We start from the raw sequence: 26014 nt of genomic DNA on the forward strand, positions 1-26014 counted from the left end.
TCATGTCCAGAGTCTTGGAATCACTTCTGGAGTGGCATATGCCTTGTTTGTGAGAGGCCCTGAGTTCATCCTGGCATGGGGAAAAATGAAAAGGAAAGAGATGAAAGGAAAGGAAGAGAAAAGAAATAAAGAAAAGGAAAGGGAAAGAAAGGAACGGCTGGACGAAAAGGGGAAAAATCATCATTACAGTCTGTCCATAGCTATCATTTAGTCTAAATACTGAGAAAATTCACTGCCCTAAATCTGGGATCCTACAGCCAGATCCCATAGCTTGTGCCCTCTGGATGCTGACTCTTCCCAGGCCCCAACAAACAACGTCAGTGTAGAATCCCCAATCTTGGCAGCACGCGGAATCAGCTGGGTGTGGGAATAAGCCCAACGGGCAGAGTCGGTGGACGTGCAGCTCCCGGAGACCCTGCAAACACCAAATCCTTGCAGCCGCTGCACAGGGTGAGCCGGCCCAGTGTCCTGTTAGGGGACGCAGGCGGGCCGGGGCGGGGGCGGTGCCCGTCGGGCGGGACCCGCAGAACCGAAAGCAGCGGCGCTGGGGGCGGCGCCCTTGTGGCGGGGAATGTCCGCGGCGCGGAGCCCCGGAGCCGCCCGGTGGCCGCGTCCCGGCGATGGCTCTGCGGCTGGAAATCGACTTCGACCTGCGGCGGGACGCGCTCCCCTGGCTGCGCGCGCGCTCGGCGGGTGCGGGAAGCGGCGGCGCAGGTGCGGGAGACGCGCTGGGGGGCGGAGGGCGTGCTGGGGGGCCGGGGAGGTGCTGGGCAGCAACCAGCCAGTAGGTGAAGGTAGTTGCTGAAGGGGTGAGCTCCCCAGATGGAGACCGCCCCTTGTCCCCTTCCTTCCACAGGCCACTAGATCAGAGGGGCCGACCTCACTCCTGCAAGGTCGTTGCTGGGCTGCACCTCCTTCAGGCAGCCCCCTGGCTTTTGGCTACCTTGCACCGTCTGTTTTAGAGCCCTGGATCGGACAGCTGGCTCCCGAGTTTCCGGAAGCTTCCTGGCTTCAGAGGCGCACATAGGAGCAGCGAGTTTCTGCCCCCCTTTTCCTCAAGTCCCCCCAGACTGCCACCCGGGGAGAGGGCCTCCCCAAACTTGCACTTGCACTGTCACCCAGCTTGCCCGGGAAGGGTCCTCTTGGACAGGGTTCGGTTCTTGCGGTAGGAAACAGAAAAGGTGAAACGCGGTCACCGGGGAAACCAGTTGTTCATTTAATGAACTGGGGCGCACCATTTCGTGAGACCTGTAGACGTGTCTACACCGTGTCGAAGACTCGGGTGCGAGAGGGGCGAGACTCAGTGTCCACGCGCAGGCAGGAGCTCCTGGCACTTTCTTCGCTTTCTTGCTGCCCCCCCAACTCCCACCCCAGCGCGCCCCGCTGCTGGCTGACAGCCGCTCAGGTTTCTTGCTCGGCTTCTCCGGGTGCAGGTGAAGGGCGGTGCGTCCTGGCATAGCTGAGGCTTGGGTTTTCTGCTGCAGAAGCTGCTTTGATTTTTGAGGAGAGCGTGCAAAGTGCCTTCTGAGCATCGATCAACTCCAACTTTGAAGAAAGGGAAACCTGTGGTTTCCCAGTGTTTGTTTTTTTCCGTTATAAGAAGTTTGCTATAAACGCTGAGGCCTCTCCAGGCTATAAGATCAGCTTCAAAGCCGCGATCACCTGGAGCGCACCTGGCGCAATCCGCCGAACACCTGAACTCCGTGTCCTCCGAGTTTACGCCCCAGGGAAAGGGCCTAAGGGAAAGGCCATCAGTGACCCCATCTCTAATTCCTCTCTTCTTCATTTCGGCCAAAGTCTCCCTTTGTTTACACCTTCTCTGGCTTTAGTGATTTGTGTAGGTTGATCACTTGGCTTGTGCTAGTCGTTGTGTTCTGTAGCTCATTTCCAGCTTCGCTGTTCCTGTCATTCTTAGCGAGGCATCCCTGTTTCAAGGGTTCTCAAAGGCTTGGCTTGTTTGTCTTGCCCAAGTGGCAAGAGCAGAGCATGCTTGTGCTCTATGTGTTCTTGCCCTCTGAACTGTCTCCCTTCCCCAAAAGCGCACTTATTTTTTTTTTTTTAAGGAAATGGGGATGGGTAGAAAGGAGAAAAAGGAAAAAAAGAAAAGCACTTTTCATCACCCCCCCCCCCTTTGGGGGAAAACACCTCGCAGTGCTGAGGGCCTGTTTGGAACTGGGGCGGTCATATATGCAAAGCAAGTGCCTTAACCCCCATACTCTCTCTAGCCAGGCTCCCCCCCCCTTTTAAACAGGATAGAGAGCTTTGAGTCTGCTTCTCACCACAACGTTGCCCTTTCTCTGAATCTCTGCCTTATATAGCTAAAAGGCAGGTACTTGCAAATGATGTTAGATGAAGTGTGACATGCCACAGTCTTAGACTTTAGTAACAAACATGTGCTGTGATGGAGAAACTGTGAGTCACTTAGATTTAGTTTGCCTTTCTCTTTCACTCATCTTGAAAAAATATAAACCTGTTTATTGATGTTCCAGTAAATAACAGCCATGGAAACTTGCAAGGTCACCTTACAAGAGAGACACCAACTTTTCTCATGTTGATAATATTTTGTTGTTGTTGTTGTTGTTTTTGTTGTTTTTTTTATCTTAACCTGGTAACATATTAGTCCTGTTATACTAAAAGAAATGGTCATCTTCGAATCTCAGCTGTGGATAGTGAGTGACTCAAAATATATGTGTTAATTCCTCTTTCTCTTGAGACACTGGGAGGGAAATCTAGATTCTATTTTATTTCTAATGCAGCTGCTCTCCTATACGTGTGCGAATTATTTTTTCAAAGTGTTAGCATCTTAACTGTAAATTTTGAAAAACAATATAATGCATCCTCTCCACACTTGCTATTATCTTTTGAAGTCTTAACATTTTTCTTTTATTCTTTATTTTTAATAAAATGTTTACGTAAATCATCATAAAATAGTTACAAAGTTGTTCATGATTAAATTTCAGCCATACAATGTTCAACAACCATTCCATCACCAGTGCACATTCCCTGCACTTGACCCCAGTTTGCTTCCTGTACTTTCCCTGGCCTGCCTCTATGGCAGACATTTTCTTCTCTCTATTTCTCTTCCATCTTCCTTTTTAAACACTGGTTTGCGATATGATTACCGAAGGGATAACATGCATATCACTTTATCCCCTTTTAACATCTAGTTCTTGTCCAGAATGATCATTTCCAACTATTATTGTCACAGTGGTCTCTTCTTTGCCTTAACTGTACTTTCCTGCTATTTTGTGGCAAGCTTCCTACCATGGACCAGTCCTTCTGGCCATTCTCTCTATTATCTTTGAGTATTATAGTCCACAAATGAGTGTGATCATTCTGTGTCTATCCCTCTCCCTCCGACTCATTTTGCTCAGCTTGATGCTCTCCATTTCCATCATGTATAAGTGAATTTCATGACCATTTTTCCCAGTAGCTGCGTAGTATTCCATTATGTAGACATACCACAGTTTCTTAATCCACTCTTCTGTTCTCAGGAATTTAGGTTGTTTCCAGATTATGGCTACTGTGAATAGTGCTACAAGGAACATAGGAATGCAGATAGCTTTTTGGGCTGATAGGGTATTTTCCTAGGAGTAGTATTGCTAGGTGATATGAAAGCTCAATCTAATTTTTAAAGGAATATCCATATTATTTTCCAGAAAAGGTTGGATCATTTGACATTCCCACCAGCAGTGAATGAGAGTCCCTTTCTCTCCGTATCTGCACCAGCACTGGTATTGTTTTCTGTGATGTGTGTGAGTCCTCCCCTGTCATAAAAGCATTTCTGCATTAACTTCTAAAGCCTTCATAGCTTTGTTCTAGACTTGTGGGTGTTTAGAGGGACTTTTAGCAGTGCACATATGTCTGGGGAACATTCTAGAATTCTGAGGGAGGTAAGAAGTCTGGAGCATCAGTACAGGACACTTCTGATGAAATACTGGTTGAGGGCCATACTCCTCGAGTTGAGGTGCTTGTAGTGTTCACAGGGATCACACTCTTCAGTTGTGCTCACACATGTGCTTTGTATAGTCATGTACAAAGTTGTGCTTATTGGGGGCTTCACCTCTTAACAGCACTCATACACACACCTGTCTTAGTGGGGATTGGAAACAGCAGATCTGGAAATAGCATGCTGGATCATGCACGGTGCAGATGACACTGCTGATTTCAAACTCAAGTTATGTGTTATCAAGACAGGCAGTTTTCTGAGCAGTTTTCTGGCTGCTGAGCTCCATTTCCAGTCCATTTTGTTTTTAAGTAATTGCCTCATCCATGACTTTTCTCACCTTAGTCAGAATTATGGATACAAAGATTTTACTTCTTCAGTTTGGGAATGATGAAATCTATTGTTACATTTAAGGATTTTTTAATTTTTATTTTTGGGCCACATTTGACAGTACTCTGGGATTACTCCTTGCTCAGTACTCAAGAATTACTCCTGATGGTGTTTGGAGAACAAGAAGGGGTGCTGGAATCTAACCTGGGACAACTGCTCTACACCTTGTACTATTACTCTGGGCCCAATATCTGAGGATTTCTGTGGATTCTTTTTAAAAATAAAAATGTCACAGAGACTTGGAGATCATATAGTGGTTAGGGTGCTTTTCCAGAATCACATGGTCTCCTGAGCACTGCAAGTTTTAACCTTGGAGGCCCCAACACTGCTAAGATGGCCCGAGATCCTGGGTACCACGGCCTGAGCAGCATCACATCCCTGAATTATTGTAATGAATCACCAGCCTAGTTGATTGAGACTCACTTTGAGAAACCAGAACTCCTGAGTACTTCTTGAAGGAAGGCCCCTTCCCAAAACTAGAAAGATGTCATAGATATAATAATATTTCAGCACCCTTCATAAAATTTTTTTTGGGATTTTTTTGGGGGGTCACATACAGCGCCACTTAGGGGTTACTCTTGGCTCTACACTCAGAAATAGCTCCCTGCAGGCTCCAGGGACCATATGGGATGCCGGGATTTGAACCACCTTCCTTCTGCATGCAAGGCAAACGCCTTGCCTCCATGCTATCTCTCCAGCCCTTCTCATAAAATTTTGTACTTACAAAAATTGTGAAATGTTTGTTTCATAAACATTTGTTTCATAAAATATTTTGGGGGACCACTGAGGCTGTGTCTGGTAGTGCTCAAAAGGCCACAACTTACTGGAATCAAACTCAGGGTCATGTGCATGGCAGGCATGCGTTTCATCTCAATGAGTTACCTCCCCGGCACTAAGTCAAAAAATGTTTTCGTTTGATTTCTGTCTTGTAATAGTTAAGAACAAAACTTACCGATTTGGCAAATATCTTGTATAATGACATGTGCTTGGTAAAGAGCAGTTTGAAATGGATGAGACTCTGGTGCATAATTTCTATTTTATCTGACTGTGACTTGGGAACACCTTCAATAGTTGTTTTCTTTTCCCTGACCAGGCTTACTTAAGCAATATCTATTTGCTTTTTCCTTCATGAACAAAGAAACTAAAACATAAAATAAAACCACATTTTTTTTTCATTTGAAATTGCTAAACTTCCTCATCTGGACTTTCCAGGGGGTGATCTACCAGTAGAAGAGTCAGAATGAATAAGCAAAGTGGTTATTGGTTATTTTTTTTTAAAGGGTGTGTCCAAAGCATGAGCAAGTAATCTGGGAAGGAAGGTCAGATGAGTTAATAGTGTGTGGTGGGACATTACACTGGAGATTTCCAATATTGCTAAATTTGTATAGTGTCTAATCCTTGAGAAGAAATATATGTATTTAACTGCAGAATTGTTTAAACTGCAGTTATTACTGCCTAACAAGCCAGACAGACTTAAAAAATGTGTTTATTTTTTGTTTGGGAGCCACACAAACCTATGTTTGGGGTCTACTCCAGTCTCATTGCTTTGAGTGCTGCTTCCAATGGTACCTGGTGGACCATGCAATGTATGGGATTGAACCTTGGACTCCTGCTTGCAAAAATGGTACATTCCTATTTTAGATGTCTTCTGGACCCAACAAAGCTTTATTTAATTTACTTATTGGTTTGGGTGCACACTCTGGTGCTCAGGGATTACTCCTGCTTTTCTTTGGGGACTCTATGTGGTACCGGGATTTGAACCTGGGTCAACTGCATGCAAGGCAAATGTCTTATCCCTTGGACTTTTTCTCTTTCACCTGTGTTTATCATGGTAATATTATAAGCTAGTCTTAATTATGCTAATTATTATTGCTTAATATATTATGTAAACGTGTAGTTCAGTGGTTTTAGTTTTGGTTATACATTAGAATCACCCAAGGGGCTTATAAATACATGTCAATATACCAGGGGCTGTGCCCCTTTGCAGCCCAATAAAATAACTATTTGGGAAGAAGATTTGGCTTACATATTCTTTCAAAAGCTCCTCTGAGTCTAACACATAGCCACAACTGAGGATCACTATTTTAATGGAACAGATATATCTCATTTTGTGTGATTTATAATTGTTGGAGAAAGTTCTCTTTTTTCTAGTGATTTAAAAATAGTCGTGCTTTTGTAAGGAGATTGGTTACTCTTAGCATGATTTCTTGTCAAGGAGTTTCTTATCTTAGTTAAAACCCTTTAAGAGTATTTAGAGAGGGTCTCAGCATCCTTATAATCTTCAAAGGGAAAAAAAACTTCTCAAAATATTGACATATTTCATTTCAGACGTTTTGAGTTATGTGCAAGATGAAAGAAAAAAAGAAGCTAAAATCTCTTTAGAGGTTCAGAATATCCACTTTGAGATGTCCTGTGATCACCCATTTCCCATGTTAAGTGTGACCTGGGAAACTTTGCTCACTCCCTTTACCTTTTACTAGATCTGATATTAGCTAGTGCTACTTTTTTGGTGTTTGACATTGACTGCCTAGCTTAATCTTGTTGAAATTCATCTGTTTTATCAGTATGGTGAGACTGGTAACTTACAATATTTAAGACATAGAAATGGGGCGGGGGAAAGACATGTAAATGAGACAGTGAAGTGCTATTTAGCAGTAGATAAACTGAGATTTCTTTCTGAGTTCCAACCATTCTTATTTTTTAATCAGTGGGAACTATATCTGACAGTTCAGTATACACTAAAAATATTGTATGTTATTATACATTGAAGAATATGTTCCTCTGTACAAAGACATTCCCTTCTCCTTGTTCGGCCTTCAGAGGAGAGGGAAGTGAGGTTTCAGGATGACTCAGTAGAAACCTGTTCTTTGTCTCAGCTTTCCACCTCAATTCTATTACAAGAGCCCACATCACCAATTACCCTAACTTTTCCATTTTTCAGCCCCCTTGTTAGTCAGGAATACAACTTATGCACTGAATTAGAGGAATTTTATATCAGTTTGTCCAGTTATTGGAATTTGTCATATTCTACATGTTTCAGCATCTAAAAGCACTATTTATAAAGGGATAAGTCACTTAATTTTCTTTGGGGGGGGGCACACCAGGTGACATTCAGGAGTTACTCCAGGCTATGAGATCAGAAATCGCTCCTGGCTTGAGGGACAATATGGGATGCCAGGGGATTGAACTGCAGTCCATCCTGTGTCTGCCACATATAAGGCAAACACCCTACCACTGCGCCATGGCTACAGCCCCTATATCACTTACTTTTGAGGAAATTGGCAAATTATAGATTTCTCCCAGTGAATGCTGATGATCATCAATGTTGTATCTACCAATGTGTCAATACTTTAAATAGAATTTAGAGTGATAGTCTAAAATTTTAGAAGATGATGTTTGATGAGTTATAAATTAGTTTGCGTAGACTTATATGTTTCCTCAAGATAGTGCTTTCATCCATAACAATTTTCAGAAAACAAAGTACAACTATACAACTAATGTTCAGAGTGGGAAGAAAACATTAATTGGGCCTCCAATTATGTTTATTTTTGTCTGTTTTAGGACTTGCCTATAAAGTAAGTGATGCAGTTTGTACCTTTTTGGTAGGGGAAGATATTTGCTTCTTTCCCTTAGCTAATTATGTTGTGTGTTATTATAGTTAGCTAGTTTCATTTATTGTTATACAGTTTCCCACTATTTAGATGTACAACAATACATTGGTTCTCTACTTTATGGACATTTTGCATTTCTAGATCTGGACACAGTGAACCATGATCATGTGGACATTGTAGGTTTCATTTGCTGGGTAACCTATTTTTGTTAGGATAAAAAGACAGAAGGACATCACTGAAAATCATCACAAGTTTGTGAAAACTGCTAGGAGATGTGATGTAAAGCAAAACCAGGTCCTCTATAATGTTCTACCCACTGTTGCATGAAATTTCCTCTTCTTATTCCTGTTACAAGGAGAACTTGCTGTAAAGTGCAGGGGCTGATCCTCTTCTGGTCAGCTTCAGGAGACAGAACCAAACCATTGTCTGATTTTCAGCTGCATTGTCTTTGACTTTTTTTTTTTGGGCCACACCCATTTGATGCTCAGGGGTTACTCCTGGCTAAGCACTCAGAAATCGCCCCTGGCTTGGGGGGACCATATGGGACACTGGGGGATCGAACCGTGGTCCTTCCTTGGCTAGCGCTTGCATGTCAGACACCTTACCTCTAGCGCCACCTCTCCGGCCCCGTCTTTGACTTTTGATTGCTTTGTATTTCTTAGCATCACAGATATGCAAAAATATCTCAAGGATGCGTGTTTTTTTAGGCTAGCTAATAGAAGAATAGCAAAAGAATACGTACACATTTATCATGGTCTAGAGGTGGAAGGATGAGATAAAAACCAATGAATCTGTAGGGCAGAAACAGGAAAGATGAATCACCTAGAAAATGAGTAAAATAATAGATTATAAATCTAATATATCATTGATTATATTAAATTTGCAAGAACTGCATACTCTGAATAAACATACATTACTTTCAAGACATATTTTAAATACTTTCAAGACATATAGAAATAAGAAGATTAATAATAAAAGGATTGGAAATATCATTATTATCAATCAGTAAAATAAATCATGTTTTGTAAGTGCTTACCTAAAGAAAAAGGAGATAGATAAAAAGTATTATTCAATATAAAGAATCTTTTATTTTAGTTTTTGGTTTGGGGCTTACAGCAGTGTTGAGAACTATTTGCCATGCTCAGAGGATTATTTGCAGTACTAGGACTAGAATCAGAGCTCTCACATGTAAAGCACGCATTTCAGCTTTTTTTAACTTCCTGAATACAGGAGTTTACTAGTCCGATTTGGTTCAGAGGCAATGTATTGTAGTCCCTGAAAAAGAGGCAGAGCTGAGGCCAAGCTGGCCAATCATACTGTTCCCAGCACAATTACTTTCATTCAAAGGCCTTCTCATCTGGGGTCTCTAGGTGCTAACACTCTTAGGAGTAGAACTTATGATATTTTTCCTCTCTTACTTTTCTCTGTGACCCCCAGTATCCCCAGGACCACTATACTGCTAGAATTTTTTGTTTGGCAGCGAGAGATCCTTCCTCTCAGCTGAGCTGACTGACCCTCCATCAATCTACTCTTCCTTGGGAGAAAAGGGAACTAAGGAGACGTTGGTGCTTTCTCTGCTTTAGGTTCTTGCTTATACTTATCACAGAACATCATCACAGGTGTGATCACATGTTGCTTTTCTTGAGTCATTGGACACTTGGCGTCTCAGCTGAGTTCCGAACAGGTGGATTTACCCTGAAGCTACAATGCTCACTTGTATCTTGTGAAATCAAGTGACTTCAGAATTCTTCAAAAATAAAGTAAACAGACCGGCACAATAGCACAGTGGGAAGGGTGTTTGCTTTGCACATGGCTAACCCAAGTTTAATCCCCGGTTTCCCATTTGGTCTCTGAGACCTCCAGGAGTAGAGACAGACCCAGGAGTAAACCCTCAACAATGTTGAGTGTGCCTCCCCAAACAAAAACAAAAAAAAAAAAGAGCAAACACTGGTAGATATTTAACATTTATGGATGTGTAATATACACATTGAGAAATATCTGGTCAAGAGCAGATAAATACCTCAGTTCTTTGGAAAGTGAGCATATATTATTCCAACACATTTCCAGTACCTCAGAATGTCAGAATGTACCCCTGAGACACATCTGATTGCTGCTCTTTCCCTGTTTCCTAAAGGTCACTATTATTCTGCCTGTTTTAATAAATATTATGGAATCATCAATATGTATTTATAATGCCTTTATATATGCTTGATAGGGGGTTCCCTTAATAAGAATTAACTTACTTTTATGATTATTTTCAGGTGTTTTAAAAAATGATTATGAGAACTTACATGTATTAAATGTTGAAAGAAATGGAAATGTTATTTATACCTATAAGGTATGTCAATATTCTTTTTTTGTGGTAAAGTATACTTTTAGATAAGATTTTATCTTTTAACCCTTTATATTCTCTTTCTGCATAATTCTATGTTATAACTTATTGATAGATAATGAATAAGACTTATTTTCATTCTTTTTTTTTGTTTGTTTTGTTTTGTTTTTGGGTCACACCTGGCAGTGCTCAGGGGATACTCCTGGCTCCATGCTCTAAAATTGCTCCTGGCAGGCATGGGGGACCATATGGGATGCCGGGATTCAAACTGATGATCTTCTGCATGAAAGGCAAATGCCTTACCTCCATGCTATTCATCCAGCCCCTTATTTTTATTCTTAACATGACTATTAGATCTTGTATTGAATAGGCTAATTAAAATTCAGTCATATGATATTTATTTATTTATTTTGGTTTTTGGGTCACACCCAGAAGAGCTCAGGGGTTACTCCTGGCTCTGTGCTCAGAAATCGCTCCTGGCAGGCTCTGGGGATCATATGAGGTGCCAGGATTTGAACCACTGTCCTGCTTGCGAGGCAAATGCCTTACCTCCATGCTATCTCTCCAGCCCTGGTATTTATATTTTTAAATAGAACTGTACACAGTATGTTAGGGTCTGGAGTTGAAGGACTGAGACCACACAATTGAAGTAAAGCAAAGCAAAACTTTATTGCATCAGCTACAAGCCCCAAACTGACTGTCTCTCAGAGGAGATGACCCCTGAGAAGGTCACAAACCAGTTTATATAGGGAGAGGATGAGGAGGTTCTAGCTTCTGATGATCTTTAAGACAATTGGCTGTTGCCCAGAGTACCTTCCTACTGCTTCCTGGTGTCCTTTCTAGATAGGCTACCTGGTATTGCGAGGTAGCTCAGAGCAGTGTTAATGGAAATTTAGGCTGGAGAAAGAGAAGCCTAACATGTGGTCCTTTATGAAATGGTGTCCTTTCTTGTTCAGAACTTAGGGCCCCACAGATGTTTAATATTGCAAACATTTTAAGATAGGTGAATAATTACACTTTTAGAGAGAAAATACCAAACAGAACATGTTAATTAAACATAATTAAACATAATTAACATGTTAATATTTTTTGGGAATAGAGCGATATTACAGCAGTAGAGCATTTGTCTTGCATGCAGCCGATTCAGATTCTGTCCCCAGCATCCCATATGGTCCTCTGGAGCATGCCAAGAGTGATTTCTGAGCAGAGCCAGGAATAACCCCTGAGTTCCATCAGGTGTGACCCCAAAACCAAAAACAAATCAAAAACCAAGAAAAACAAAACATGTTAATTTTATCTTTGAGAAAATAATTCTATGCATGTTATCAGTTTAGACTAAGATGTGTGCAGGATTTCAAGGTGTTATGTCTGATTTATTTTAAATGTTAAGTTTTCTAAGAAAAGGAAATTTAACTTTGGAGTCAGAGAGTGCAAAGAACTAGTGCAGGGCTTTGCAAGTGAGTGGACCAGTTTCCATCCCTGACCCCACTGGCTTTCCAGTGCATCACTTAGTGTGGCCAAAAACCAATAAAAAGAAAATTTAGGGCCCGGAGAGATAGCACAGCGGCGTTTGCCTTACAAGCAACCGATCCAGGACCAAAGGTGGTTGGTTCGAATCCCGGTGTCCCATATGGTCCCCCGTGCCTGCCAGGAGATATTTCTGAGCAGACAGCCAGGACAGCCAGGAGCAACCCCTGAGCAATGATGGGTGTGGCCCAAAAACCAAAAAAAAAAAAAAATTAACTTTTCAGATAACATGATTATTAGTAGAGGAATATGAGTAAATAACTTTAGTGGACAGTTCCTTTTGCACAATACAAATTACTGTTTTAAATTGTTACTTTTAAATAACAAAATTTAAATTAAAAATTAAAAAAATTAAATATTGTTATTTTTCTTTAAAAAAGTTTAAGTTGTATTTGTAAGTCTGTTGCACTTAGAAATTGTTTGAGTCAAAAAATATGGACTTGTTTTAACTGCACCTAGTATCTCTATGTATTCTTTTAAATGAATGGAAGTAGTGAAGAATTCACTTTTCACCATACTGTCCTCCTCGACAAGGCCCTCCCCAAACTCAATGAGCCATACCCTCTTAATCCATTTGGCTCTCAGAGCCCAGGTGGCCAGCTAAAACAGGCTTCTGAGCCTCTTCCTGACATGCAGAGCATTAAGCATTGCTGTTAGAGTACTGATTGCTAATGTGATTACATCACCACAGGTTTATTTTAAAACTAGAGAAAAACCTACCTCCCTAAGCAAAGTATTTAATGAATGTTTGGTTAATTTCTTTTTAGGACAATAAGGGAAATGTCTTCTTTGGATTATATGATTGTCAAACCAGACAAAATGAGGTAAAAATCACTCTAAATCATCAGCCACATATTGGTTACTGCTTCTACAGTTTTTTCATCTTTCTGCAGCCTTATTTATCTAGATACAATTCTTATTTCATCCCTTAAATATATATGTAGGTCTATATATTGTACATATATTTATATGTATATATAGTACATATATAGTGCATAGTACAGGGCTAAGGTGCTTACAGTGTATAAAGATAATACATTATGTTTCTTTTTTAAAACTTTTAAGGAAATTGCAATATAGTGCACAATTTTAAAACACATTATAAAAGTTCTGAAAGGTGATTGACAGTTACAAATTGTTTTTTTTTCTTTAATTGAACTGGAATTGGGAGAGCGATTGGTCTGAGGCTTTTTGAGGGTTTTGATAGTATTGTTTAGGTTTTAAACACTAAAGCAATGCTCATGTGTATTATTTTATATTTTTTTCTTAGAAGGTCTAATCATTAACCACCTTAGAGTGCTTTGGGACCACCAGCGATATATATTAAGCAGTGCTCAAGGAAACATGTAGTATAGGAGGATCCAATAGCTTCTGCTTTTGAGCTGTCTCTCCAGCCTATAATGAAAGCCTCCCTTTTTTGGGGGGTGCACACCTGGCAGCACTCAGGGGTTACTCCTAGTTCTGTGCTCAGAAATTATTCCTTGCAGGCTCTGGTGACCATAGCAGATGCTGGGGATCAAACCCAGGTTGGCTGCATGCAAGACAAACACCCTACTCAATCTGCTATTGCTCTGGACTCTGGAATCAGAGCCTCTTCACTTAACCCATAGCCTAATTCACTTTCTCTAATCATTTCTTGACTTTTACATTTTTTCCATCAACTTCTAACCTTAGGATTCTAGTGTGTTTGCAGTCCTTTTTAAGTCTTCAGGGTCAAATTAGTCTTACTAATACTTACACTTTTCCATGGTGGATTTTTTTGGGGGCTGTTCTCTTCTGATATCTGATTCTATCTTTCCTTATCCCTTATCCTCCTTTAAGATAAAAAAACTATTATAACTGTGATTGTTTCTACTTCCTCATTCTGCATATCACATCCTCTTTCTACACAATCATTTTCATTTTCTCCAGTAATCAAGGGAATAGACTGTGCAATGTTTTGAAAATTCAATAAGAAGAAAACAAAAATGAAAGATTAAATGTAGAGGGACTGGAGTGATATTACAGCGGTTGTTTGGCTTGCATGAAACCAATCCAGGTTCAATCCACAGCATTCCATATGATCCCCCGAGTATTACCAGGACTGATTCCTGAGTTTAGAGCCAGCAGTAAATCCTGAGTATTGCTGGGTGTGGTCCTCCCAAAGATTAAAAGTAGTTTACTTTGCCCTCCCTCAAAGTGCGAATACTGCAGTAAATATCTTTGTGAAAGCTTCTTGGTCCAAGGTAATGATGTTATGTATGTGACTTGCCTCAGTAAAGAGGATGCTAATTTTTGGGTGTTTAATTCTCTGTGGCATAAGTGCTTTGAGTGGATTTTTTTTTACTTGATCTTTCTAACAATCATATGACAATGTGATTATGAGCTAGGTACCATGATTCCTATTTTCTTGATGTGGAACAAAAGGTAGAGAGATGTTGAATAAGCTGTTGCAAGTGGCAGAATCAGGAATAAGTTTGGGTCTTAGATTAGCACCAGAGTGTATATACTTGCCATGATTCTCCACTCTTTTGTGGTTGTGTCAGTGCCAAACATAACCTACAATAGCATACTCATTTCTTGAAGGGAATAAAAGTAATCTGGAACTTTCTGGTATGAATAAAGGTGAACATTTTTTAGTAAAATATTTTGCAATAAATATGGTGAAAGCTGAATGGGAATTTATATAAATAAATGTTAATTTACTATGAAACCCCACACTAAAAATTCTTTTGTTTTCATAGCATCTTTATACTTTCGAGAAGGACCTGCAGGTTGTCAGCTGCTCTGTCAATAGGGAGAAAACTTTGCTTGGTAAGTTGAACTCTTATTATTACACATTAAAAAAAACCCTAAACTGGTGCCAGAGGGATAGCATAGCAGTAAGGCGTTTGCCTAGCATGCAGGACAGTGGTTCAAATCCTGGCATCCCATATGGTCCCCCGAGCCTGCCGGGGGTGATTTCTGAGCATAGAGCCAGGAGTAGCCCCTGAGCACTGCTGGGTGTGACCCAAAAACCAAGCTCCCCCCCCCAAAAAAAACCCAAAAAACACCTCCAAAACTTTATTTTTTAAGATTTTCAAAAGTATTTTAAGTTGTCATATCATCCCATTACTCATTATTCCCCCATTATTCTGTAACAGTAGTCTTCTAACAACACTTTTCTTCTAAAAAAGGCTCTTGAGAAATTAGATTCAAAGTCAAGAGCCTGTCACAAAAAAAGAATGCTTTGTATTCTCCCAGAAATCCTCATTCTTTACTTTAGATATTCAAGAACAAAATTGAACAAACCACTGCAAGAATCATTTGCTAATATATTATTTTTTCCCTTAGCTGCAAGTTTTATTCAATCTACTAAAGGAGGGAGAAAGAATGAGCTTGAGCCAGGTAACAATTACTATTTTTTAGTGCCATTTATAGGTGAAAATCTATAGAACTACTAAGTTTTTAACCTCTCTAAAATAATCTTACCTTAGAATAAAAGGTAATGCTCTAGTCAAGTATAAACATGTTTTGTTGCTTTTTGTTTTGGTTGGCTCAGAGCTTACTCATGACTCTACACTTAGGGATCCCTCTTGGCAGTGTTTTGGGAAACTTATGTGGTGCCAGGGATCTAACCTGAGTTATCTGTGTCAGGAAGTTGCCTGACTGCCTCACTGGCCCCAAAAGATTGATTTTTAAAAGACCATTTTTTGGTGTTTTTTTTTTTTCAAAATATAATATTTTTATTTAAGCACCATGATTATAAACATGTTTGTAGTTGGGTTTCAGTCACAAAAAAGAACACCCCCTTCACCAGTGCAACATTCCCATCACCAGTGCCCCCCATCTCCATTATCCTCGACCCCCTGCCTGTATTTGAGACAGGCATTCTACTTCTCTCACTCATTAATTTTGTTATGATAGTTGTTAGTGTAGTTATTTTTCTAACTTCACTCACCATTCTGTGCGGTGAGCTTCATATCATGAGCCGGTCCTTTAGCCCTCATCTTTATTGTCTTTGGGCATTATTACAATAACAAAAAGACTATTTTTTTTAAGTAGACAGGAAAGTACAGGTAATGTGTAACTCTGGATAGCATATGTATTAAAAAGGCAGTTAGCATCTGTCATCCAAATAAATTCTGAGAATACACTAAGATTTTCCATCTATTTGGAAAGCATGTACTTAGCCCATTGAGCTGTCTCTCTAGACCTGATTATGTGTTTGCAATAGCAAGTCATTGGAATCCAGGAAAGCTTGGAGAGTTGCTGAAAATATTTACTGAAAGTAATTTTTAAAAACTCATGTATATATTTAGTTTTTGTAATTGAGACCACATCCAAGAAGTTACTTTACATTTCTTGTCATTTTTTTTTCAAAATAAATTGCTATCAGGTTTTTTATAAAAAAATAAAACCACAATAGTGCAAATAGAATTGATTCAATTTCAGACTTTTATACAATTTGCAAATTTTACTCTATTTTTTAAAATGTCACAAAAAAAACCTAGAAAATATTAGAGTCTTTATAAAAAATGTAGCTCCTTTTCTGAAAAGGAATGTGTGTGGGAGGAAACTTTGACCTAAATTTACTTATCTGGTAACCACATACTAGCTCATGTCCAGGGACTTCCTCCTAATTTCTATCATTTACACACTTGCTAAATGTGACACTGAGGAAATAAGTGAGTCTTTATCATGGAACTCCACTGCCATTCCTGAAGGAAGCCAAGCCCTTGCCCTCCTAACAGATGCTGCCTGCCACAACAGCATATTCCTGCATCAGAAGCACCTTGATATTTCATGCACTTGTTAACATACCATAATACTGCAGAATTAAACCTTAACTGAATTGAGTGGTGTTTAGGCTTGGAAGCCTGCAGGTCTATGAAGCAAAGCTAACAGTGACTGAGGATTGATAGAAACTTGTTCCTGCTCCATGCACATTGACTTGCCATTCAGGTTGTTTTCAAATCAAATATGTTTTGAGTTTTAAAAAATGTTAAAGTAGGGGGGCGGAGTGGTGGTGCAGTGGTAGGGCATTTGCCTTGCACGTGGCTGACCTAAGATTCAATGACCGCGGTTCAATCCCCGGCATCCCATATGGTCCCCCAAGCCAGGAGCAATTTCTGAGCGTATAGCCAGGAGTAACCCCTGAGTGCTGCTAGGTGTGATACAAAAACAAAAACAAAAACAAAAACAAAAAGTCAAAGTAGGGGCCATAGAGAAAGTACAGCAGATAAGGCTTTTTTTTTTTTTTTTTTAAATATACACAGCCAACCCCAGTTCTATCTCCAGCATCCCATATGGTTCCCTAAGCACTGCCAGGAGTGATTCCTGAGTTCAGAGCCAGGCAGAAGTAACCTCTGAGCATCAAAGGTTGTGGTCTTCTGCCAAAAAGTCAAAGTATACAGACCAAAATTATTTTAAAAAGATGCCAAAGTTAAAAACATAGTTAGTTAAAAAAAGTCTAAATACAATTTAAGAAAATCACTTTGTAGAATGCTAATGTAACTGAGAAACATTAATATTTTTTAAATTCTAAGGGGAAGAGAATGTGTGATCTTCTAGTCTTGATTACTTAACAGCCTCTTTATTTTCTTTGCAGGATCAAAATGCTTAACTTTGTTGGTTGAAATCTGCCCCATTAATAATGTGAAGGTTCTTAAAGCAGTGGATAACTGTATTTGGGTTCAGGTAAGTGAGCATTTCATTTATCACTTACCTCCTTAATACAAAAACATGAACCTAAAGGTGATGATGCTTATGATGCTTATAAAGAGCTTCCACACACATGATCACTTTTACATACCAAAGCAGTTGGGTAGATGAGTATGGATAAAATTATCAATAATTCCTTTGCAGACATGGAAGTCAAAACTGAGTCCAAATTATTTTCATATTATAGTTACTGTATTTTTCTCTCTATAAGATGCACCTGACCACATGACATACATAGTTTTTAGATGAGGAGATGGGGGCTGGGAACAATCAGCCTGTGAGGCCAAAGTATATTTACAATAAATACACTGAACCACAGCTGTTTAAACACATTTACCTAACTTTTTTTTACATCAGAAAATAAAAAACAGTTTTAAATACTTTTTTATTAATAAAAAATAAAAAAGTCCTCTGTACTCAGGCTTCAGCTCCAGGCAGCATAAGATGCACAGACATTTCCCCCATCTTTTGAGCATCTTATGGTATGAAAAATATGGTACATCATTTTTCTACATGATCAATTTATTACATACTTAAATAAAAAGTAAATTAAAAAAACTAAATAATTCATGTAGATTAAGTATCTATGATTAAATAACTTAATTCCCAAATTTGATAACTTCATTAATTGATGTAGGAGTGATGTAGAAGTGTATTGCTGGTGGACTAGAGAAAGTCAGTCATCATGATAATTGGATATTTTTCAAGCCTGTTAAAATTTTCTATTTAGTAAAATTCATCTGTATTCCTAAAAACCATTATTCATGGCACTAGTTCAGTCATCTGTAGTAAACATATGTAGAACTGAAAAATCAATCACCTTACTTGCTTCTAGTTGAGGCCAAATGATGTGATAGTCTGCCTTCTTGTTTAGCACAAATTTCTGTAAACATCTTGTACAGTTTTATTATTGTTGTTGTTGTTTGTCACACCTGGCAGCGCTCAGGGGTTACTCCTGGCTCTATGCTCAGAAATTGCTCCGGGTTGGGGAACTATATAAGACGCCAGGGGATCTAAATGCAGTCTGTCCTAGGTTAGCGTGGGTAAGGCAAACACCCTACCTCTTGCACCACTAGAAATTCTTTAATACCATGATTTAAAATTTTTTGGGCTTTTTGTTGGTGATTTTATTGAAACATCTCCCATGTAGATGGCTGAAGTGCTACTCCATGTTCTTTACTTTTTTTTTCAATTTTTGTTTTTTGGGCCACACCCAGTGGTGCTTAGGTATTACTCCTGGCTCTGTGCTTAGAAATTACCCTTGCAGGCTCAAGGACCATATGGAATGCAGGGATTGAACTTGGTGAGCCATTTGCAAGGCAAACACCCTACCCACTGAACTATTGCTCTGGCCCCAGATATCACATGTTCTTAAGTGCAAGAAGGACTGATGTACTGCAGTGTAGAGAAAATACACATCATCAGGCATGTATTTATAGTAGTCTTGGCTAGGAGATCAGAGCACCAGATTAAACACAGAATCTTTCAACAAATGGATGTATGACAAAGGTATGTTGTGATGTGCTGATAAGTATTGTGCTCATAGATCAGTGACATTTTTCTAAATGTGGGGTGATGAAGAGAGGTGGGTTTGCCATGAGAAGGAGTTTGGAGGAATTTTTCTGCCTAGAGGCATAATCCTGAAGAGCTAGGAGCAAGGTTTGAAACTGAGAATGTTCCAAAAGAGGCATCTGAACATTATGTGGAAGATGATTTTCCCTATTGATGTGTCATTTATTTTAAAATTTTTTAAATTGAGACAAGTCACAACATCACAAAATTTATTTTGGTGTATGTCATTAAGTAGTTTTAGCTACACAATAATTTTGGCCACAACCATACGCTCTTAAAAAATACTTCTTTCTGGGGCCGGAGAGATAACATGGAGATAGAGTGTTCGACTTGCATGCAGAAGGACAGTGGTTTGAATCCTGGCATCCCATATGGTCCCCTGAACCTCCCAGGAGTGATTTCTGAGTGTAGAGCCAGGAGGAACCCCTGAGCGCTACCGGATGTGACAAAACAAAACAAAATACTTTTTTCTTTCTATGCTCAGTGTTCCTCTCCTCCACCTCCACCCCATCCCCCATTCTTCTGTAATGTTTGCAAGTCTATACAGCCATGGTTGGAAATGCTGAAGAGTTTACAAGAGTGGATGTAACTGTCTTTCTTGTTAGTTTTCATAATTTTTTAAAAATAACTGTTGAGAAGGATGTTTGTAGTTGTTTTGTTTTCAACCCTCAAAGCCATGCTAGACTTCAAATTACTTAAAATAACTGACCACTTCTGTTTTTAGTTTACCAGAATCAAAGCTAAGATACCACATACTATATTTTGTCTCAAATTCCTCTAGTATTCAGAGTCTGCTATCTGTTAAAAGGAAAGTGGTGCAGGGATCAGAGCTATATAGTACAGTGGTTAGGGTGCTTGCCTGGTATGCTGCCAACCTGGGTTAGATCCCCTGTGATCCCCTGCCTCCTATATGGTTTTCTGAGCACTGCTAAGAATAATTTTTTTTTTTGGGCCACACCCGGCGGTGCTCAGGGGTTACTCCTGGCTGTCTGCTCAGAAATAGCTCCTGGCAGGCACGGGGGACCATATGGGACACCGGGATTCGAACCAACCACCTTTGGTCCTGGATCAGCTGCTTGCAAGGCAAACACCGCTGTGCTATCTCTCCGGGCCCTAAGAATAATTCTTTAGTGCAGAGCCAGCAGTAACCCCTGAGCATTATTGGGTGTGGCCCAGAAACCTAAAAAAGGGAAGAATATAAAGAGTTATTTTATGATTATTTCATGTTTAGGGTTAAAAACCAAAACTCCTTTATTATATCTAGTAAACTCTCTTTTACATAACTAAGTGAAAGTACTGAATTTTACTTGTTGAATAATGAAAGAATTAAATCACCAGAATTTCTCCCATGTCCCAGTTTTGCTCTCTACCACAGTAGATGGCATCAGGCTCAGAGTTTCTGGCTACCTGCTTTGGTCTTATGGACTGGCTTAGATGACAGAACACAGATGAGAAGAGTGAGGTGGGCTGAGCCTTTCAGTAGGCAGCCACTTTGTGTTCTAAGGTTGTAAATCCTCTTCCGCATGTACACACTGACTTACTATTCTCTGATGGAAAGTCCCAGATTATCTTTGTTTTGTCTCTTGGGTGTGGGACTTTGTCAATTGTCCTGAGAATTACATTTACTTAGCTCTCAAATTAAAGAAATACTGGACTCAGTTGTGTAACTCATGCAGTTTTATGTACACACATGAAGAAGAAATTTTGGTACAGTACAGATACTACTGACACTGTTTCTTTTTGGCTCTAGAATCCCTTAGTCCAAAGGGGACGCATCATATTGAACAGCCAGTTATATTTAAATGCAATCAGTTTCCAAAAATGAGTTCCTAACAGTTTTACTCTTCACCTCTTATATTCTTTTGTAGTGTGTGTGTGTGTGTGTGTGTGTGTGTGAGAGAGAGAGAGAGAGAGAGAGAGAGAGAGAGAGAAAGAGAGAGAGAGACTCTCATTCAATATACCCTGCTTTTTCTACATTCTAGAACATGTAATAGGATAGTGATCAAACACAACTTGGAATTAGATGTGGAAGCAAAGTGTGGTTGGTTACTGATGACTTTGATTAATTTCCTGTTGCAGTTCCTTTATCCACAAGTGGAAAATCATTTTCTGACAGAGAACCATCTGTTAGTGATTTCAGAAGAGAAGTGTAAGTATTCCTTTCGGGGATATGTGGAGTCTTTATCCTTCAGTAAAGTGTGGGACATGACTGCATCTTATCTACTTACCATTGCTGAAAGACCACTGAACTTTGCTTTAGATATGCTAGATCCTCTTGGTTCAGCCTTGGGAGGTTATAAGAGTTCAAGAATTTATCCATTTATTCCAGATTCTCTTGTTTTGTGGTAGAGAGTTTCTCAGAGAAGTCTCTTATTACTCTTTGAATTTATGTAGTATCTGTAGTAATTTCCCCCTTTACATTTCTAATTTAGTTTATTAAATTTCTATCTCTTCCGTTCTTTGTGAGTTTTGCTAGTGGTTTATTTATCTTGTTTATTTTTTTAAAGAATCAACTTTTGCTTTCATTGATCTTTTGGATTATTTTTTAAATTTAAAATTCATTAATTTTTTGCTCTAAGCTTTATTATTTCTTTCTGCTTGACTATTTTGGTTCATTTTATTGATCCCTTTCTAATTTTTATAATCTGTGTTATTAAGTTATTTATGTAGGTCTTCCTTCCTGATGAGTACTTGCAAGGCTATACATTTTCCTCTTAGTACTGCTTTTGCTGTATCCACAAATTCTGATATTTTGTATCTATTTTTTCTCATTTGTTTACAGGAATCTTTTAATGTCCTCTTTCATTTAATCTCTGACCTACAGATTGTTCAGTAGTGAGCTGTTTAATTTCCAGGTGTTAAAGTTTTCCTTTTGTATCTGTAAGTCATTTTTAATTTCAGTGAATCTAATTTCATGATCTAAGAAGGTAGTTTGTATAATTTTTATCCTCTTTATTTTATGGAGATATGTTTATGGGCTAGCATGTGGTCTATCCTGGAGAATGATCTATGTGCATTGGAGAACAATGTATATCCAGTTTTTTTCTGGGGATGGAGAGTCCTATATGTATCTTTTAAGCCACTTCTTCTATATCTCCCTTCAGAGCCAGAATATTCTTGCTGGGTTTTAGCCTGGTTGACCTATCAAGGAATAACAGGGTGGTGTTAAAGTCTCCCACTATATTGTTTTGATTCTGATGTCTTTCTTCAAATTTGTCAACAATTGCTTTAAATATTTTAAATTGTTTTAAATATTTTACTGGTTCCTCAGTGGGTGCATATTTGTTTAGGAGTGTGATTTCTTCCTGTTATACATATCTCTTGGTTATTATGAAATGCCCATCTCTGTCACTTTTAACTTTTCTATGTCTGAAGTTTGTGACATCTGATATTAGTATGGCCACTTCAGCCTTTTTAAAGCAGTTATTTGTTTGAATGATTGTCTTCCAACCTTTGAGTTTGAGTCTATGTTTGTTCTGATTATTTAGATCTATTTCTTGTAGGCAGTAGAATGTTAGCTTCAGCTTTTTGATCCATTTTTCCCCTTTGTGTCTTTTAAATGGTGCATTTAGTTCATTGACATTGAAAAATAATTGTCATGGGAGTTACTGTCAGGAGTGATTCCTGAGCAAAGAGCCAGGAGGAACCTCTGAGTACAGATAGGTTATGCCCAGTTCACCACTGCAAAAAATTCCAATATGAAAAAAACAGTATTCATGTTTTTTAATACTTTATTGTGAAGTATTGTGAAGGTTAAACAATCTTTTCTTTTCTTTTAAAGATATTGAACAATTTTATATTCATGTCATCCAAGAAGATGGAAATAGAGTGGTAAGTATTTATAATATCTTTGTGTCAGATTTTCTTTCTACAGAAAGATATTTTTTATCTGTCTTGGCTGTTAAAATTGATTAATGTTATAAAATAATATTTGATTTAATAGTTTTCAAATGGTAAACTTGCCATGTGAGGTAATGCAAGATTATGAATAGAGTTAATTTTCATCTTTATCTCAACATCATCTTTTAATCTTAGACTTGAGATAATAATGATATCACTGTAATTTTCTGCATTATTTATTTTGCTTTGCAAAATGTATACATTAACATATATATAATTCATTTGTTTTTACTAAAATATAAAGATAAAATAAACAAATGTGTATGTGTAATTTGATACTATTGTCCTTGCTTTTTAGTATACCAGAGATATCCCTATCAGGTTACTTTGTAGAAAATAATTTCTCTCTCTAATTTTTTACATATGAATACATATTGTGAAGACTCATAATATATCTTTTTTAGAGTTTTATATATAGTTTGATTTTTTTCCCTTTGCTTGTCTTCCCTTTTTTTGTTCTTTATCCCCTTTGACTTTGTCTTTCATCTGGTACATATGTGATTATACTTTTAATTAAGTATATTACTGCTATCTCAACCACTGATACTCCTAAGGGTTTGTTTATTATTATAATCATATCATATTGCTACATTAAATATATTAAAACAACATATCATATTTGTTTATATATTTGTATATTTGTTTATATATTTGAATACAGTATTTGTATATTATATAATTATTAGTTATTATATATTATTATATCCTTTTTAAAATATGCCTTTAATTTAACACCATGGTTACAAGATTGTTTACAATATAGAAGAAAATGAATCAGAAATGTGTGACTGCATCACTGAGCTGAATGAAATAACTGAATAACTAAATGTAATGGAGGAAAGGGATGGGGTGAGGGGTCAGAAAAGGGTCAGGCCAAAGGGAAATAAACTGAGTCCCAAAAGTGAGCCATAAGAAATTAGAGGAAAGGTATTGTCAACAATATGTAAGCCACTATGATTAAAATAAAAATTATATTAAAAAATAAAGGAATCCTAGTGAGAAAAAAAAAAAGAAATTAGAGGAAAGTGGGTCAGAGCAGTAAGGCTTCTGTCTTGTCGGTACTAGCCTAGACATACCACGGTTCCATCCCCCAGCATCCCATATGGTCCTCCAAGCCAGGAGTGATTTCTGAGCACATAGCCAGGAGTAACCCCTGAATGTCACCAGGTGTGGCCCAAAAATCCAAAAACAAAAGTCAAAGTGAAGAATTAGTATGGACACACTGACAATAGTCTCTGACTTGGGTGTCTGGAGCAGAGAGAAAATGGGCAAGAGTTCCTCCATTGATGGACCAGGCTTAGAGGTACTCCCTTCCTCTTTAAAAGTTTAGATGACAGTCTCTTACCACATGGGACTCCACATTCTCCTCAAAAATCCTTGATGGTGGTGGTATTATGAGTATCTTATTTTTACCAGGAAAATAACAAGAATATTTGTTGTGAGATCATTGGAGATATACTTTCATCAGAAAGAGTACCCAATTCTATTCTAACCTAAGAAAAGTAAAAAAAAAAAAAATATGTGCAGAATGGACTGTCCAGGAATCATTTTCATTAGTATCATTTGCTTTTAATCTAAATGTAATAGACATAGACAAGCAAGAGGTGGAAGTTCTACTACTCTTTGTGCTCTCTGCCTCCTTCAACTTCCATGTGGTGGAGTAATCTGTTAGCATTACAAAAGGTGGCGGGGTGAATATACACCATTCTGGTGTTACCAGTTCCCTTCACCTTTGTATCATTTTGTTTCCTCATTCTTTCCTCATTAGTTTATGGTATATGACTTTTATTTCATAAGTGGTTTTGAAGAAAATGAACTCTTATTTGTTTTATTTTTCTTGAGATATATTTTTGTTATTTATGTGAGGTAATAAGGTTTGCAACTATTTTTGTAATATTGTATTTTTATTTAATTGAATCATCATGAGATACACAGTTAAAAAGTTGTTATTGATTGAGCTTCAGTCATACAGTGTCCAACACCCTTCACCAGTGCACATTTCCTACCCCCAGTGTCCCCCGTTTCCCTCCCACCCTCCTCCCTGCCCTTGCTCTGCCTGCCTCTGTGGCAGAATTTTTCTTCTCTCTCTCTCTCTCTCTCTCTCTCTCTCTTTCAATACTTTTGAAACTGTAGCTTGAAATATTGTTACTAAAGGGCTATCATGCATATTACTTTATTGCTTTTTAATTCTTGTTCAGATTGATCATTTTCAACTGTTATTGTCAGAATAGTCCTTTCTCTGCCCTAACTGTATTCCTTTGCTATTTGTGGCAAACTTCCTTCAATGGATTTGTCCTTCTGGTCCTCCTCTTTACTATCTTTGAATATTATTACAACGCTATTTTTTTAATATCCCACAAATGACTGTGTTAATTCTATCTTTTCCTCTCCCTCTAAGTTATTTTTATTTTATTTTATTTTTTTTGGTTTTTGGGCCACACCCAGCGGTGCTCAGGGGTTACTCCTGGCTGTCTGCTCAGAAATAGCTCCTGGCAGGCATGGGGGACCATGTGGGACACTGGGATTTGAACCAACCATCTTAGGTCCTGGATCGGCTGCTTGCAAGGCAAACACTGCTGTGCTATCTCTCTGAGCCCCCTCTAACATATTTTAATCAGTGCAATACTCTCCATATTCATCCATGTATAAGCAAATTTCATGACTTTGCAGGAAGAAAGGGACTCTCACTGCTGGTGGTAACATTGACTGGTCCATCCATTTTGGCAAACAATATATATATATTCCTTGAATAGAAATTGAGCTTCCATATGACCCAGCAAATCCACTCATAGGAATATACATTATTTGCTCAAAGACATGATGCAGAAAAGCCCTCTGAACTCCTATTTACATTCACAATAGTCAGATTCTGATCCGTAGGGATTATCTAGTCCTTTGCTTTGTTTCTTTATACTCAACATGTGATCAACAGCGTCTGATACTTACCTTTTTCTTCTGACTTCGTATGATCACCTCCAGTTCCACCAGATCACAGCAAACAACAAGATTTCATCTGTTTTATAGCTGAGTAGTATTTCATCATATATATGTTAC

At 38.6% G+C, this 26014-nt stretch overlaps 1 protein-coding gene across 1 annotated transcript in view; it reads left to right on the forward strand.

The window, feature by feature from the left end:
* The first annotated feature begins 7577 nt into the window (after window positions 1-7577).
* The window catches only part of GSAP (gamma-secretase activating protein), an 85340-nt gene continuing 66903 nt past the window's right edge, over window positions 7578-26014 (forward strand). The window contains exons 1-8 of the mRNA XM_049777340.1: window positions 7578-7617; window positions 10209-10285; window positions 12574-12630; window positions 14530-14599; window positions 15119-15172; window positions 17376-17464; window positions 21140-21209; window positions 22842-22891. Of these exons, the coding sequence (XP_049633297.1) occupies window positions 7578-7617; window positions 10209-10285; window positions 12574-12630; window positions 14530-14599; window positions 15119-15172; window positions 17376-17464; window positions 21140-21209; window positions 22842-22891 (507 nt within the window). The remainder of the gene's footprint in view (window positions 7618-10208; window positions 10286-12573; window positions 12631-14529; window positions 14600-15118; window positions 15173-17375; window positions 17465-21139; window positions 21210-22841; window positions 22892-26014) is intronic.

The sequence above is a fragment of the Suncus etruscus genome, chromosome 1 (genome assembly GCF_024139225.1).
Source record: "Suncus etruscus isolate mSunEtr1 chromosome 1, mSunEtr1.pri.cur, whole genome shotgun sequence".
NCBI lineage: Eukaryota > Metazoa > Chordata > Mammalia > Eulipotyphla > Soricidae > Suncus > Suncus etruscus.